At 42.8% G+C, this 17,796-nt stretch overlaps 1 protein-coding gene across 1 annotated transcript in view; it reads right to left on the bottom strand.

Annotated features, from left to right (window-relative positions):
- The window catches only part of ST8SIA4 (ST8 alpha-N-acetyl-neuraminide alpha-2,8-sialyltransferase 4), a 106,779-nt gene extending 104,032 nt beyond the window's left edge, over window positions 1-2,747 (bottom strand). The window contains exon 1 of the mRNA XM_062212358.1: window positions 2,454-2,747. Coding sequence (XP_062068342.1) covers window positions 2,454-2,566 — 113 coding nt within the window. The 5' untranslated portion in view covers window positions 2,567-2,747. The remainder of the gene's footprint in view (window positions 1-2,453) is intronic.
- Window positions 2,748-17,796: the final 15,049 nt, after the last annotated feature.

Raw genomic sequence — 17,796 nt, 5'->3', positions numbered from 1 at the left:
CCCCCAAAGGCCAGAGGCTGCCTCTGTTAACCTCACTTTTAAACACCGTGTTGGCCTGGGCCCCAAAGCCAAGCCTCCAGTCAGCTTAAATTCATCTCCGACCTAGCCTCGTCACGCGGCTGGTGGGGGGGGGGGGGATGGAGTCCAGGGGATGATTAAATAGTGGGATGACTCGATTAAATAGTGGGCTGAGGTCACGAGACGAACGTTTCATCCTGGGGAAACGCAAAGAGCTCTCAGGGCCACTCGCCGGGTGTGCACGGCTCGCGGCAGCGCCACCTCGGCGGGCTCAGGAGGAGCCCCGTGGCGACAACGGAGCCCGGGACGCTCTGGGGCTCAGGTCCCAGAGCAACGCCTGCGGCCAGCTCGCCGCCTCGCCCCCGCGGGACTGCCAATTACGGGCTTTAATTAAGCAGGAGCAGCTGGCTTGCCCGCTGAGCAGGGAAAGTGATTTAAAAAAAAAAAAAAAAAAAGCAACGAAGCGGGGGCCTGATTCCTGCTACGAAGGCTTTCCCTGTCCCCTCCCTCATTCTCCCAGCCTGGCCCTGGCTCTCCTGGAAGCGAGGACAGGCCTGGTGCGCACCTCTCTTCCTGTTCGGTGAACTCAAGCTCCTGCCCCACGCCTTCTCAGATGAGCTGGGAAGGAAGACCTCGCAGCTCGGCTAGAAAAGGGTGCGGGCGACGGCCTCCAGGGGGCTGGCCCCGCAGCGGCGCGCCCCTGCCCGCCCCTCCTCTTCCTCGGCGCCCGGGGCCGCGCCCACCCGCCCGCGGTCTCCAGGAAGGGTCATGGAGAACTGACCGTGAAACACAGCCTGTCCCGGCTCTGACCTTTCCCACGCGGAGGACGCGTCAGGGAGCCACGGAAGGGGACCCCGCGGCAGCACCGGCGCCCCCCACCTCCCCACTCGTCCCGCCCACTCCTGCTGTCCAGGGTCCCGAGCCCCGGGCCCGAACCCTCAGAGTCTTGGGGAAGCCCGGCCGCTTTGTCTTCATCCTCGGAGCCCAGCAGCTCGGAAGGGAACAAAGAGCCTCGACCCTCACGCCCCAGCCTCCGCCTCTCACCGGAGCTCCCACGCGCGCGTTCAGTACCTTCCCCAAGACCCCTTTGTCTGCCTGGCAAGCCCAGGTCCACCGCGGACGCTCACATCCACGCCCAAACCACGCTCTTCTGACAACTGGGCCGGACTGGGTCTCCACAGCTCCTACTCCTGCATAAACCTCCTCCTAGAGTTGGGGTCCCCCCACCCCCGAATACACCATGCAGAGCTGATGCCTAACGAGCATTCAGCCCGTTCCGTATTCGCGTGTTCTCATTCTCTGCCTGACTACTACAGCCGTCCTAGGTTTCCACTGAAGGGCAGTCCCTCCTGGATGGACCGACCCACGTCGGGCTCCCTTTCAGGCTTAAGACGGAGGCAGGAACAGCAGGACCAGAAACCGGGTGTGCCAAGTTGAGGAGTTCGCGTGTGTGGGGGTCCCGCGCCGCGCGCGCTCGCCCTCGCGCGCGCATGCACACCCACTCGCCCCGACACACACAATGGCAGGGGCTCCTCTCCCGCTTTCATACATGTCAGAGACACAGGAGCCCCGGGCGGGCATCCCCCGGACCCGGGAGGGCTTCCGAAAGGCGAGTTTGCCCAGAGTTGACATCCAGGTACCCATCCTTAGAAAAGGCTTCCAAGCTGTGCCAGAGCGATGCCAAACGGCACCACCTCCTGAGTGCACTTCAAAGGCAGGCGCGGAGGCCGGGGGGAGGAAGGAAGGAAGTGCGATATTTAGAGAACCCAGTGGGGCGGGGGAAGATTCTAAACTCATCTCAACCAACTGAAGAAATCGCAGAAATACACCAGTCCATGCGAAGCCACAGAACCCAGTTTCTTTCACACACTGGGACCGTGCGTTTTAGCTATGCAAGAACAAACAAGGAAGTATGCTGGCTGCTACTGGAGTTTCTAAACCAGATGACAAGAAGCAAACCTACACCCAGGCTTATTGTTGTTATGATTAATATTTTTAAAAGTAGAGAAACAGAAAGGACCCGTTTCCTGCATCTGGGCTTCAACTTGAGCCTTTTAGGAAACCCGCCCTTCTCTCCTACCTAACCCAGAGCGATCCGGAGCCCGTGCAGAGAACACGGCACCGATTACAAGGACAAGGGCGCACGGTCTTTGTTGACACTTCTGCAACGACTTCTCCTTCGCGTGCGAGCGGGCCCCCGCGCAGGCACAAGTGTCATCGCCCCGCACAGGGCAAGTTGAACACGCTCCGGGAACGCACAGCCCCTAGGCAGCAGCCTTTTGTTATTTAACGCAGGGCACCAAGCACACGCAAGCTCAAAGGAACACACACGCGACCCCAGCCATCGCTCTACGGTCTACACCCCATTTCACTCCCCGCTTGACTTTTTTTTTTTTTCTTTTTGGTCATATCCTAAAATGAAGCTTTGCATTTACCCAACGAGTTGCGTCTCCTGGTGCTCCTCAGTTCTTGCTATTTCTTTTGTCTTATAAAAGATCAAGAGCAGACTTATCGTGCAGATCGTCCACCTCTTCCTAATGGAGCGCATCTTGGGTGTCCGGGAAAGTCCTGGGTGCACCAGCTCCCGCAGTTTCTCCTGATATTCAGGCTCCGTTTTGCGGGAGAGTCGTGGGGTGCGGGGGGAGATCCGTAAAAGGCGAGAGGAGCGTGGAGCGGGATCCCGGGATCAGGTCGCTCGGGTCCTCGGAGGCCGAGCGGCCCGGGTCCTGGAGCGCTGCGCGGCGCCCTCCCGCGCTGAGCGCGCCAGCCCTGCCCGGGTCTCTCCGCGCCGCCTCCCTGGGGCTCAGGTTGCTTTTCAGAAGAGACACCTTGTGCATCGGAGGTGGCGGCCGCTTCTGCAGCTGGGCTGGGGGCGTCACTGGCCCTTCCCTCTTGCTAGCAGGGAAATGATGAGCAGAACCGACCAATCACAGGGCGGAGGGGGCGGAGGCTGCTGTTGCCTCGCGTTGCTGGCGGCTGCTAGGAGAGTAGCGTCGCGGGCGCTGGGTGCGCTGTGCCGGGAGAGGAAGCTCCGAGCCCTGCGCGCGCGCGCACCCGCGCACACCCGGACACACGGGCGCACACACCCGTACGCACACACACACAGCTCCCCCGCCCCGGACAGCCACACAGACACACGCACAAAAGCACACGCGCTCTCCTGGGACGGCAAAGCCTCGGCGCTCTGGATCCGGGGAGCGCTGGGCTAGACTGTGAGCATCCGCGCGGAGAGGGCGGCTCAACTGGGCACGGATTAGAAACCAGTCCCGCGGGAGGAATGCCTGGGACGGAGCCCTGGGAGAGTCCGCCTGGGGAGTTGCCAGGGAGTGACTTCTTTAGAGAGGATGTGCAGAACACGTGGGAGTGTAAATGTCCCCCCGCAACCCACGCCCACCCCTCAGGTGGAGCGCAAAGGGGCGGGGAGCCAGGCGACGGAGCGAGCGCGTGATTCCGTGCTCGCCTTGGTCCGGAAAGTACAGGACCACACGAGGCGGATGAGATCAACGCTCCCTCGGAGTGCGTGGTGGCTGACAGCCGGGCCCCACAGCCAGCGCCAAACCAGGGAAGACAGAGGTGCCGTTGGGATCTTGGCGAGTGTTTGAATTCCTCTACTTACCATTTGGAAACTCCTCACGCAGAAGTCAAGGGAACTCCACTCGCGGTTAAACTTCACTGCGGAGATGCAGGTTCTGATAGAAGTCAGTCACGGGCTTCTCTTTTAAGCTCGAGTACCCCCGGGCCCCAGCACAGCGCCAGGAGGAGGGAGAGAGGGCAGGAATGTCTCTCTTTCAATGTCCCATCCATGTGCTTTTCACCCTGGCTGTCTCCCTTACTTTGCTGTGTGGCCGGGAGCACTTTCGGAGTCTTTGAGTGCGACCGCACCCCACTTTGGCCAGCCTGGAGAGACCCTGCAGCTCTGATGGTGCACCCCCCGGGTTCTGCCCCTTGCTGCGTGGCTGGAGGGCCCCTAGTGTGACGCGACGCCTTTAAGCCAGGATTTTCCCCATCGGTACGCGCCGGTCACGGCCCCCGTGCCCTGTAGAGTCTCTCTCAGACTGGGTTCCTGTTCTTTCCGGTTGAACGGAGGCTCGACCAGTGGTTCACTCTTGGCCCGGCGCCAGGGATGGCGAGGCCGCCACCGGTTCTCGGCCAGCAGGGCTGAGTTTTCAATGACGATTTAACGTGACAACAACAGCCCACGCCTTTGCCTAATAGAATCCGAGGTCCTCGCCGGTTGCTTGCTCTTCTTTGCCTAGGATTTAAGAAGTTAAGAACCTCTGAGCTTTGCAGCTTTTTCTTTGCAGCAGAGCGAACCCAAGGGTTGAGTCTAAAATGCTCCAAGGAGCAAGTAATTATGAGCCTATATTGACACTGCAAGTGGCCCACTGGGAGCCTTTCGAGTTTATTGATGTCTAGTCAAATCCTGCTTGCATTAGTGCATTTCTATTACACTGACTTCTGCACCAGCAGAAGCTTCTTATTTAAGTTAAAAGGGAACTGGAAAGGGGAAGAGGGCTGATGGGTGGTTATGACGCTAAATCCTTTAGAGTTGGGTTTCTAAGCAGTAAACAAATACACTTTGAATGTTAAGATATCACTCTGACACTGATGGAGCAATATGCCTCAGTAAATTAAATCCGTTCAATATTGTTTGAGCAACTAGTATGGGCCAGGCAACATGCGAGGGAATGGGAACACAGAAATGAATAGAAAATAGCTTCTAGCCAGACGTGATGCTCACTCGCTCAGAGGACAACGTATCTAATAAAGAATTTGCAATATGGCAGCATGAACTAGAAGATTCATTTTAAATATATACCAGGAGTCTGGATAGGCTCCAGGACAGAAGCAAAAGGGGGGTTTAGATCTTGAAGAGCTGAAAAGGTGAGCGCTCTGGTAGGGGCTTCACTAAGGCTGGGGTTTTCCAAGTCAAGGAGTATAAGCCAGACACAGGGAGCATAGAACAAAGCAAGCTAAAGAAAGAGTATGGGCGACCTCAGAGAAGAATAAGACAGAGCTGGGGAGCCATGCAGCTGTTTGGTGCTGGTATAACAGGCAGTGGGAGGGAAAGTGTTGGTTTGTAAGTGTTCAGTGTGATCAGGTCATTGACTCGCTCCACAGTTTGGAATTGGCTTCTCTAAAGGGAAATCACGAGAAAATCTTCAAGAGGAAAGTTCGTTTAGGTCACATATTACTATTTCCATTACATTAGGGGAAGCTACTGACCTGGGCCAAGCTGACCAAAACAAACCCAACAGCACAAGAAAATCACTTCAGGAACTGTTAATGGAAATACATAAACCAAATTTAAATGTCTAAAAGAGAAAGCCTGAATTATCCAATTGTGTCGTGCTGCTGTTTCTGTTGAATTACTTAAGTATAGAAACTTTTGTATTAAGGTGAACAATTCTGAATGATTGATGATGGTTTAATGAGAACCAAGGGAATTCACAGCCCATATTAAAATAATGTTTGGAGTGTAATTTATAATGTACTTTCTTTGGTATTATTAGATTCATGAAAAATGCATCCATCAGAATTGGCCAATTAAAAATACGCATGAAAAACAACACGTAGGTCAAAGGGAAGACAGGCAGTTCTCTTCAATATGTAATTAATTGTAAGAGCTCTAACTATTGGGTAAGAAGTCTTTTTCACCAAAACGTATCTTTTGAATCACCTCATTCCATTGCAATGCTGATTTTGATGATCTTGAGCAAATAAAGTTGTTCCTAAATTTCCACTCTATCTTTAGATTGCAAGCTCTTCCATAAACGAAAGTGATTTGTCTTTATTCAGCACAAGTCTGCAATTACATATTACTCTATGAATAAATAATGCAAGTAATGGCAGCTGGTTTTAAAATGCTGTTTTATCATTTAACATAATATAAATTTGTGCTTTAATTGCAGGCTGTCCCCTCAAATTCAGTTGGCAAGAAATGTATAGAATCTTGCATTCTCATAGTGGAGATTTAAACAAGCCATCATGTTTTTAATGGATTATTTTTATAGTAGTCTAGATTTGCAGCAAAAGTGAGCATAAAATAAAATTTGCATATACCTTGTCTTCTTCGCACACCCATAGCCTCCCTCATTTTCAACTCATCCAAGTGATACAGTTATTTTTTATATAACCAATGAACCTATACTGACATTTAATTATTTCAGTTCATGGTTTTATATTATGATTCCATCTTGATGCTATACATTCTGCTGGTTTTGACAAATGAATAATGTCATGTATCCACAATTATAGTGTCACACAAAGTAATTCCACTGCCCCCCAAATTCTCTGTACCCCATCTATTCATGGCTATTTCCCACAGCCCCTTCTCCAGTTCTTTTTACCATTTCCATAGTTTACCTTTTCCAAAATGCTATGTAAATGAATAATACAGTATACAGGCTTTTCATGTTGACTTCTTTGACTTGGTATTATGCTTTATGATTATTTTCACAGCTTCAAAAAGATTCCTCTTTGTTTTTTCATGATCTGAAGTTCATTTCTTTTTATCATTGAATAATATCCCATTGTGTGAACATATGATAGTTTATCTATCTTTTGACTAACTGAAGGGATAGCTTTGTTGATTCCAATTTTTGGTAATTACAGATAAGGCTGCTGTATACATCTTTGTACAGGATTTGGAGTGGACATAAAGCTTTCAACAGTTTTTGGATACTTAGCAAGAAACCAGATTTGTGAATTTCATGTTAAGAGTATGTTCAGTTTTATAGGAAACCTCCAAACTGTTTTTTAAAGTGGTGTGCACTTTGCATTCCCACCAGCAATGAATGAAAAGTTTTATTTGCTCCATATCCTTTCTAGAATTTGTTGGTGACAGTGTTTGGGACCTCAGCCATTCTAGTATGTGTGTAGTAGCATCTCACTGTTGTTTTAATTTCACTTCCTTAATGACATAGGATATCGAGCGTCTTTCACCTGCTTATTTTCTTTGATGAGGTAACTGTCCAGGTGTCTTGCTCAGATTTTTTAAGTCAATAGTTCATTTCCTTACTCTTGAGTATTGAGAATTCTTGGTATAGTTTGGATAACAACCCTATGTGGTATATGACTTATAAAATATTCGCTTCTAGTCTATGGAAATTTTCTCATTCTCTTGATAGTTTCTGTCACAGAAGTTTTAATTTTAATGAAGTTCTTAGCAATTATTCATTTCATTGCCTGTGACTTTTTTAACAATATGTATTATTTTATTTTATTTGAGAGAGAGGGAGATTGACAGAGAGAGAGAGAGAGAGAGAGAGAGAGAGATCTTCCATCTAATGATTCATTCCCTAAATGGCCATAGTGGGGAGCTTGGTCATCCATCTGAGTCTCCCATATGAGTGGCAGCCTCCCAAGTACTTGCTTGGCTCAGCTACCGCTGCTTTCCTGGGCAACTAGGAGCTAGATCAGAAGTAGAGCAGCAGGGACTCTAACCAGCACTCCAAGATGGGATGCCAGCATTCCAGGCAGCACCTCAATCAGTTGCGGCACAGTGCTGACCCTTGGTTGTCCCTTTGGTGTTGTGTTTAAAATTCAATCCGATCCAACTCCCTACTAATGTGCCTGGGAGGGCAGCAGAGGATGGCACAGGTCCTTGGGCCCCTGCACCCACGTGTGAGACCTGAAAGAAGTTCCTTGCTCCTGGCTTCAGCCTGAACCAGCCCCAGCCATTGCAGCCATTTGGGGAGTGAACCAATGGATGGAAGATTATCTCCCTCTCCCCCTCTCTTTCTCTCTCTCTCTGCTTTTCAAATAAATAAATAAACAACTCTCAAAAATCCAATCCCAAGGTCATCTACATTTTTTGTATGTTATCTTCCAGATATTTTATTGTTTTGTGTTTTATACTTAGACTTATGATTTATTTTGAGTTAATTTTTTAAAAAAGGAATAAAGTCTATGTCTAGATTAATATACATTAATATATATATTTCATATGCTATCCAGTTATTACAGTACCATCTTTTGAAAAGACAATCTTTTCTCCATTATATTGCCTTTGCTCCTTTGTCAGAGATCAATTGAATATATTTGTGTGGGTTTCTCTCTCTCGGCTATCTATTCTATTTCATTGATCTGTTTGTTCTTTCAACAATAATACACTGTATAATTAAGTATTATTAAGGCTTGAAGTGGTTCCAAACTTTGTTCTTCTCCTTCAGCATTACATTGGCTATTGTGGGTCTTTCACGTCTTCAAATGAACTTTTGAACACATTCCTTGTTCTCCACAAATTAACTTGTTAGGTTTAGATTGGGCTTGCACTGAATCTATTAATCAAGTTAGGAAAAACTGATCTCAGCAATTTTGAATCTGTCTACTCATGAACATGGAGTTTAAGTCTGCAAGATAGGCTAGCATGCTGGAGCTCCATGGAAAAATAGATATGACAGTTTGAGTCTGAAGACAGTCTAGAGAATTCTCTCTTCCTTATAGGGGTCATTCTGTTATCAGAAAGGTCTTCAACTAATTGAATTAGCCCCCACCACTTTATGGAAGTTAATTTAATTTACTCTTGGCTTTACAACTTAAAAGTTATATTCCTTTTTTTTTTTTTAAGATTTATTTATTTATTTGAATGGCAGAGTTACAAAGAGACAGAGAGAGAGAGAGAGAGAGAGAGAGAGAGAGAGAGAGATGGCTGCAACTGCTGGAGCTGCACTGATCTGAAGCCAGGAGCCACGAGCTTCTTACAGTTCTCCCATGTGGGTGCAGCGACCAAAGGACTTGGGCCATTTTCTACTCCTTTCCCAGGCCATAGCAGAGAGCTGGATCAGAAATGGAGCAGCTGGGACTGAAACCGGTGCCCATATGGGATGCTGGCACTACAGCCAGAGGCTTTACCTCTATGTCACAGCACTGGCCCTAAGTTATATTCCTTTTAAAAATGACTTCACAGCAACATTCAGACTGTTTGACCACAAAGCTGAATACCATGGCTTAGTATGTTATAAAATTAACTATACAAACACACAGATCAAAGTTCTTGTTGATGATCTTACAATACAGTGCTTGTCTTTTACCTATGAATAAATGATCAGAAAAAAGCAAGAAGCATATTAATAAACAAATTTTCTGTTCTTTCATTTTTTGGACATAATGTCTAGTTTTACAAACACTTTTAAAAATTTATTCATTTTTACTTACATGAATAACCATAAAATATTGATAGATTTTTGCCTTATGTGTATTTATTGTCCCTGTGCTACTCCTTTTTTAATTCTTAAAAACAAAATATAAGCTTATACTACATGGGTGATTTTGACTATAGGTAGAAGATTCAATTACAAATCTATTATAATTACTAGAAGAATATGAAAATCCCAGCATTGCCATTTTCAATTGTTCTTCATTGCTTGACCCACATCACAACATTACCATTTGCATTTACTCAAATATCTATATAAACCCAAGCATACTCAAACACTCTCAAGAGACAGTCCTTAAGCACCATTAGTCAAATATTCTTCAGTTAGTTACACTCCATAGGATATCCTTTGAGAAACCTATTTTAACTACTTATGGTCAAATACACCCTAATTTGTAATAGGCACTACAATTGTTCACAGTCCACATTTTAATTTTGTATAACCCCCTGTCTCTTTTAGTTCCATATTCCTAGTTTTTCCTGTTTTATTTCCTACTTTACAGACTTCTGAAATGTTTAAAGTAAACAGATACACTATCCCACGCATGTTTTGGGAAGTCCCAGATGTCCTTCTTTATTGCGCAGCAAGATTGTCTCTGTGTGCTGTTTGGCTGTGTTTCTCAGATAAAGTGCATAGGGAGAACTCTCTGGAAGGTGGAGAATAACCATCAGGCTAGATATCCTTCCACACTGCTCACCTCTTACATAGTGGCCATCCACTGGGCAATTTTCTGTGTCTCCATTTCTAGGGAATTTCTTATTTAGCGTTTTGATCTCATTATTCTTTCTAGAATTTTTCTCTGTGTCTGGATTAGTCCGCGTTCCCTTAGGATTTTCTTTTTCTCATATTTCCCAACTTAACAACTTCCTTTCCTTCTTCTTAGTGTAACCCACCTTGCTTTTATACTCTTTTCAATCCATCATAATAAAAGCAAGAAAGGAAACAGTAGTATAAACTACTGAAAGCTAAACATTATGTGTATAAATCTGTCTCTTTTAAGTCCTGTACATTTATGTAACTGCTTCTGTAGTTCTCACAGTGCATGCTAACTATCTATGCAAAACATTGCTTCAGTGTGCACATCACTACACGGAGCAGTTCTATGTAAATTGAATTTTGTGAATCAGATAAAATTTTAAATGATCTTTTAAAGTTTATTATTTAGACACTAACAAATGATACTGACATAATCAGCTGACAAACTAATGGTGGGTATGACTTGCAGAATTTTTTTTATCAAATAGTGTATTGAAATTAAACAAACACACAATTACTTAACAGTACTTCAACTTTCTTTTACAAAATATCTTAGGATGTGTTAATGTCAGAGTTATTTACTATGACAGTAACAACTAGTTGAAATTGAGTAGCAGCTGTATCATCTGATTTCCATAAAAATTTTGCCTATTTTGGAACTTTTCCTCATTGTTTTAATTTGTTTGGCCCAAGCACAGATTTGAGTTTGCAATCTCTAAGGTAAATAATTTTATTAGGAGGTATATCCATAATGCTTTGCTTTGTTATTTAATTGAAACTTTAATAGTTTTTTATAAAGCAATTAGTTGAGAAAGCAACCATTTTAGTCTTTTTGGGGCTAAAAGTTTGAATCCCAAGACTAGAGATTCCAAAGTCATCAGCAGGAGGAAGTTGCTCTGGGAGAATGAATCAATTGATCTCTATCAGAAGAATCCCATGAGAGTATTTTAGGTATGGAAAGTCAAAACACTCTGGCAAAACAAACAAACAAACAAGCAAACACCTAAATGAAAGATCTCTGTGAGTGAGATCCCAGTAGAAAGAATGGGCCATCAAAGGAGGAAGGAGGAGGTACCTTTCTCTGAAGGGAGGAAAAAACTTCCACTTTGACTATGACCTTGTCTAAATAAGATCGAAGTCAGCGAACTCAAGAGGCTTCCATAGCCTTGGAAACTCATGACTAGAGCCTAGGAAGATTTCTGACGCCATAAACAAGAGTGTCAGATTGTTAAGTCAACAATAGGAGTCACTGTGTACTTACTCCTCATGTGGGATCTCTGTCCTTAATGTGTTGTCCAATGTGAATTAATGCTATATCTAGTACTCAAACAGTATTTTGTACTTTATGTTCTGTGTGGTGCAAACTGATGAAATCTTTACTTAATATATAGTAAATCGATCTTCTGTATATAAAGATAATTGAAAATGAATCTTGATGTGAATGGAATGAGAGAGGGAGCGGGAGATGGGAGGGGTGTGTGTGGGAAGGAAGTTATGGGGGGGGAAGCCATTATAATCCATAAACTGTACTTTGGAAAATTATATTTACTAAATAAAAGTGTTTATAATAAAAAAAGAAGGCTCCTTTGGAAATAAGAGAGAAATAAATAATGGATCAAGTTCATATCTGTGCTGTTCTTACCCAGCAAAATATAAACAAGTGATATGTCCTCATATTATCACAATCATAGTTCTTTAAATTCCACCTGAAAATTTAGTCAGTATCTATGGCTACCAAAGGATTGTGGCAAAATACATTGTACTCACAAATATCATTTTATGCAAATTGTAGTAGTCTAAATGAATTGCAATTGTAAGCTTATCATCATAAAAAATTAAAAAACATATTTGAAAATATCATACACTTGTATGACCTAAATGTGAAACTATTTACTTTTTGACTACATATCTTACATGAGAGATGAAGAAGAAAGTAGAGTGGATTTATGCAACTAAAATATTTTGACCGAGATATAAATTTACACCAAGTTTTGAGGATTATTATTAACATTTTTTAATGTGTGAAATTCCTATGGATACTAACATACAACTCACAAAATTTTTTGACTTCTTTTTTTTTTTTTTTTTGAGCTATAATGGTTTCGGATGTGTATCCTCAGTATTATGTGTACATCATATTTCTATTGAGGTGAGTAGTGGTGTTTGAGCAACTGAAATATACTCAAAGATGCAGTCACCTGTTGAAAGCATCAAAACTAGCCCAGTAACTGCAATTCTTTCCTAACAAATGGCAGAAGTAGCTCAAATAGACACGCCCAATGACCCGCTGATTCTACTAGCTGCCTAATACCATGATACAATTCACAACCTGTCATTGAGGGATTAAAAAGGGAATTGGAATCCAAAAGGAGATTTTGGAAACCATATACTGTCACCAGCTCAATATATAGGAAGTAATAAAAATACAATATGCATTCAGTTCTTAATGAAAAAATGTTTTGTGAGCATGCTCTTTCCCAGACTTCACACTAGGCACTGAGGACTCAGCAGAATTCAAATGAAGCAATTGTCTTGCATCTGAGGAATTTAACTTCCAGAAGTAGAGGAGTAGGAAAACAGGACAAACTGGAGGTAATTATATCTGACTGGTGCTGTGAAGGAATCAGCAGGCTACAGACATAGAGAGTAGTAGAGTTCTTTGGTTTATCAGACAAGGGCTTCTGAGGAGATAATGTTTGAATTGAGAGCCAGGAAATAAGAAGGCTCCAACTGTGGATAGCACTGGGCATGATCGTTGTATTTTTGAGAGAATCGTAGATACAAAGATGACGAAGTTGAAAACGGACAGAAATGTCAGAAAATAAAGATTACAATGGAAAGCACTACAAGGAGTTTAATGAATTTAAAAAAAGAACCATATAAGAAGGGATTTGATGACAACAAATTTCTGAAATAGTTAAATCCTAGAAAAATATATATTTATGGAGTACGCAAAGAGTTACTTTTTAGGCAATGTTGCTTACCTATTAGAAACGTGACTTCATGAATTTAAGAGAGGACTCTCAGAATGGGTATATTGCTATTTCTAATTGAAGTCATTTATGCAGATTCTAGGTAAAGATTTTATATATATAACATATATATATACATATGATATATATTATGTGTATAATCATATATATATGGTTACACACACATACACATTTGAATTCATCCGGTGTTGCGACTTGGCCAGACAAGTATGGCAAAGGTAAAGAAAAGAAGTTGGAAGTGTTTAAATACAATAATAAAGATAAACTATCAAATCTAAGATAGCAAACAAAGGAGAGTGAAAACAGAAAGGAATGGATCATAAAAATAAAGTCTACAGCTTAGTAGGATGAAACTACAAGAAATTAGGATAAAAAGAATGGGATGCTTTCCACCTGGATTTCTGAGGAAAATAGATTTCTGATGGTGTAAAAATGTTTCTCAGGGAACAAAGAATTACATTGAGGTTCTCCAGATGTTGGTAGAGGCGAGGAAGTAAAGAAGTGGAGAGATGATGGTTTTGGAAGGCTTATCACGTGACAAGTTTAAGTCACTAAGAGTGGGGATGGGAGTAGGGTTGGATGGCATGAGCTGCACACGCTCTGGTTACTGAGAGTGAATGGGTGATCTGCAGATGACCGCATGGGAGGCAGAAGATGGAGATACCATCGATAGCATTATCTTCAGTGGCACTAGACAGATGTTTTGGATACATAATGAGCAACTAAAATGGACAACTTCCCTGTAACTGGACATGACTTCTTAGGGCTTTCTGCAAAAAGAGGTATGTCTCTTTAAATGTTCAGGAGCGATCAGTACTGATGGGAAGACTAGTTGCTTAAGTTGTACATTACTGCATGCCAAAGGTGAGGAAATCACATTTTTAGTCAGTCTGGATTATGGTGCATTATTTTCTTGATTTTTATTAATGTGTCTTTTGAACAAGTTTATTCTTTTCATTGTTATTTAAACTGTATATTTTCTCTCTTGACACATCATCTAAAATGGATCAAATTTGCAATTCAAATTTGTTGTTGAAGTGTTTCATTTTAATTATTTCTTAATCTAGCATATCTTTTTTATTAGTTGGCTTTATTAATAACAATCCCCATTACAATGTCTTAAAATAATATACAGATTTCATATTCATGACTGTCGTCAGTGTTGCCTGTCAGCCTCTGTCACTCTGTCCCCTTTTTCTTTCCCTCCAGTCTGGACTTAAGGAGAGATTCTTATTTAGCAACAGGCTCCTGATGCCTCCGCATTTTATTTCTTCTCAGATGATTCTGTATGTTATGATCTGCACATTTTTGTAATGCGGTAAAGCCCCAGATGAGCCGAACAGTAATACAGTACCTCTCTTGGGAGGGCCATGTGTGACACATGTCAGTGAATGAGACAGGACAATGTCTTTTCCAAGGACAAAAATATTGACCTTTGGAAGATGGCACCGAGCCCCCACCTACTTCCACCAGACATGAGATACAGTAGATAAATTACTAGGAGACTAATACTCAGGAAATAAAGCACGGTAGTTGGAGTGATATATACCTGCTAAAAGATGTAAGGAAAGAATTAAGGTCAAGAACATTTTACTGAAAAAATCATTGGAAAAAAACAAATGAGAATAAATAACTGTTGGGGACTGGCATTGTGGCCTAACGGTAAAGCAGCCTCCTGAGACTCTGGCACCCCATATGGATCCTCTATGTTCCACTTCTGATCCAGCTCCCTGATAATGGCTTAGGAAAAGCGGAGGATGAACAAAGTGCTTGAGCTCCTGCCATTAATGTGGGGGACCCAGAAGAAGCTCATGGCCTCTGGCTTTGGCCTGGCCCAGGCCTGTCTGTTGGGGCCATGTGGGAAGTAGTCCGGTAGATGGAAAATTATCTCTCCCACACACTCTCTCTCTTTCTGTCAAATAAAGAAATAAATCCCCCTTTATTTATTTTTTTTTTTTAAAGAATAGCATTCTTGGACAAGATTCACTAGTTCATAAGTGTACATCCTCAGGGAGTGGAATTATCCTATGATGAATTGTCATGATCTAATGTCTGGCATCTAAACTTACCGACACACATATGTGATTTTATCATGACCCCACAAGTATCCATATGCTAAGGAACAGAGGTGTTATTAAACTTACGGCACCACAGCGTACTTCATCTGTCTCAACATGGAGATGATTCTGTCACCTATCTAAGTGTATTATGAAAGCTGATGGCCGAAGCTCTCCTTCCGTAGATCTTTCCTGTGATAGGAGGAGCTGACACAATTTCATCTTCCAGTTTCTTTCCTGAAGAATTTCTGGTATAATTAACACTTTATGAATGATATTTTATTCTTTAGTTTTATATTTAAAAAATTATTTTAGAGAAAAAGAGAGATGGAGAGAAAAATAGAGGGGGTGGGGGTGGGAAGACAGAGAGATCTCCCATCCGCTGGTTCACGTCCCAAATGCCAGCAACAGACAGTGGCCAGTGCTGGGACAGATTGAAGTCACAAGCTGAGAACTGAATCCAGATCTCTCATGTGATTGGCAGGAAACCAACTACTTGAGCCATCAGTTCTGCCTCCTGCATTAGCAGGAAGTTGGACTCAAGAGCCAAAAGAGGGATTGAACCCAAATGCTCCTATATAGAATATGGTCGTCTTTACTGCAAGACCAAACACCTGATCTCCTAACTTTAAATTCATATAATTAGGCCAGCACCGCGGCACACTAGGCTAATCCTCCGCCCACTGCACCGGCACCCCGGGTTCTATTCCTAGTTGGGGTGCTGGATTCTGTCCCGATTGCTCCTCTTCCAGTCCAGCTCTCTGCTGTGGCCCGGGAAGGCAGTGGAGGATGTCCCAGGTCCTTGAGCCCCTGCACCCGCATGGGAGACCAGGTGGAAGCACCTGGCTCCTGGCTTCAGATCAGCGCAGTGCACCGACCGCAACGCACCAGACATTGCAGCCACTTGGAGGGTGAACCAACAGAAAAAGGAAGACCTTTCTCTCTGTCTCTCTCTCTCTCTCACTGTCTAACTCTGCCTGTAAAAAAAAAAAAAAATCATATAGTTAGATTACATTTATGTAATCACAATATATAGCATTGCTGTCTCCTTCATATTACATTGTATCTCTTTTAATTTTAAAATTTCTATCTCAAAAGATAATCGCTATTTCCAAAACCTTTTAAGAATTTGAGGATTTATTTCTTTGCACTTTGAGAGAAACAATTATACATACATATACCTATTCAGGAATGAAAATAATTCAAAGCGTTCATAGAAAAGTATAAAAAACAAATATTTTGGTAAACAATTTGTATATATAAAATGCATGGGTGCACACACACAGACACACAAACACATACTTGTGCCTGAGCCTTAACTTGGATAACATTTCCACCAGTTATACCACCTCAGTAACTTAGTAAGTTTATTTTTGAAAGACAAACTTTAACAATATTGAATATCAAAATCAACAACTCAAAATATTTCATTGATCTGGGCAGAAAGATTTACCAGAAACATGACAATGAATTTGGTAATTGTTTCACATTCTCCACTCAGGACTTCAGTCAGGATCACTTCTACTTACACTGACATAATAATTCACATTCAGCGAAATACACTGATCCAGATCTGGAGGGTATAACGTGGTAAGTTTGGTAAAGTCTATAAGCAATAACTAGCACTCTGGGAGAAACAGAACATTTTCATCACCCCAGAAACTCCTTCTTCTCATCTCTTCAGTAAATCTCCACTAATCACAAGCATTATTCGTTATTATTTATCTTACCATACATTAGCTTAATTATTCTGGAGCTGAATAAAGATAGACTTATGTAGTACCTGCTCTTTAAAAGACAGGGTTTGACATTTTTCAAGTTCGTGTTTATTGGAAGTTCATCTTTTAAAAAAATTATCATGCAGTAATCCATTGAATGCATTCCTCAGTTGGTTCATTCATTTGTTGCTGGATATTTGGGGTTGTTCCAATTTGAGGCTAATATAAATAAAGCTATAAACATTTGTTTCCATTTATGTGGCCCAATATTTTCATTTTTCTTAGAAAGTATTTTCATTTTCTGGGGGTAGAATTACTTGTTCATGGAATAAGTGTGCATTATACTCACCCTAGTGTTGAATGAAAGTTTGTGATCTTCTGTATCACCATCAATGTTTGATATTTCCAGCCCTTTCTCAATTTTACGTCCTCTACTGGATGTGAAGTACTGTCTTGTTAGGGTTATAATTTGCATACTTCTGTTGTTTAACAACTCATACTTCTTTTGGCCATTTGTATATTTTGAGTGATGAAGTCTGTTCAAGATTGTACCTATTTGAAAATTTAAAAATTACGTTTTTATTGTTGAAAGGTAGAGAGACAGAGAAGGAGAGATTTTTCCATTCACTGATTCTCTTCCCAAATGCAGACAACAGCTAGGGCTAGGTCAAATTGTAGCCAGGAAACTGGAACATAGTCCAGATCTCCTACCATGTGGGTGGCAAGGACCTAACTACTTGTATCATCACCATTGCCTTCCAGGGTGTGCATTAGTAGGAAGCTGGAATCGGAAGTGGAGCCAGGACTCAAACCCAAACAACCTGATATGGTGATCACAAAGGATTTGTTTACTTTTTTTTTTTTTAAGATTTATTTATTTACTTGAAAGTCAGAGTTACAGAGAGAGAAAGAGAGAGAGAGAGAGAGAGAGAGAGAGAGAGAGAGAGAGGTCTGCCATCCACTGGTTCACTTCGTAATTGGCTGTAACAGCCAGAGCTAAGCTGTTCCGAAGCCAGGAGCCAGGAGCTTCTTCCAGGTCTCCCACATAGGTGCAGGGGTCCAAGGACTTGGGCCATCTTCTATTGCTTTCCCA

Source organism: Lepus europaeus, chromosome 15, assembly GCF_033115175.1.
Source record: "Lepus europaeus isolate LE1 chromosome 15, mLepTim1.pri, whole genome shotgun sequence".
NCBI classification, from domain to species: Eukaryota; Metazoa; Chordata; class Mammalia; order Lagomorpha; family Leporidae; genus Lepus; species Lepus europaeus.
The sequence above is the reverse complement of the archived record's forward strand: the minus strand, read 5'-3'. Positions and strand labels throughout refer to the sequence as shown.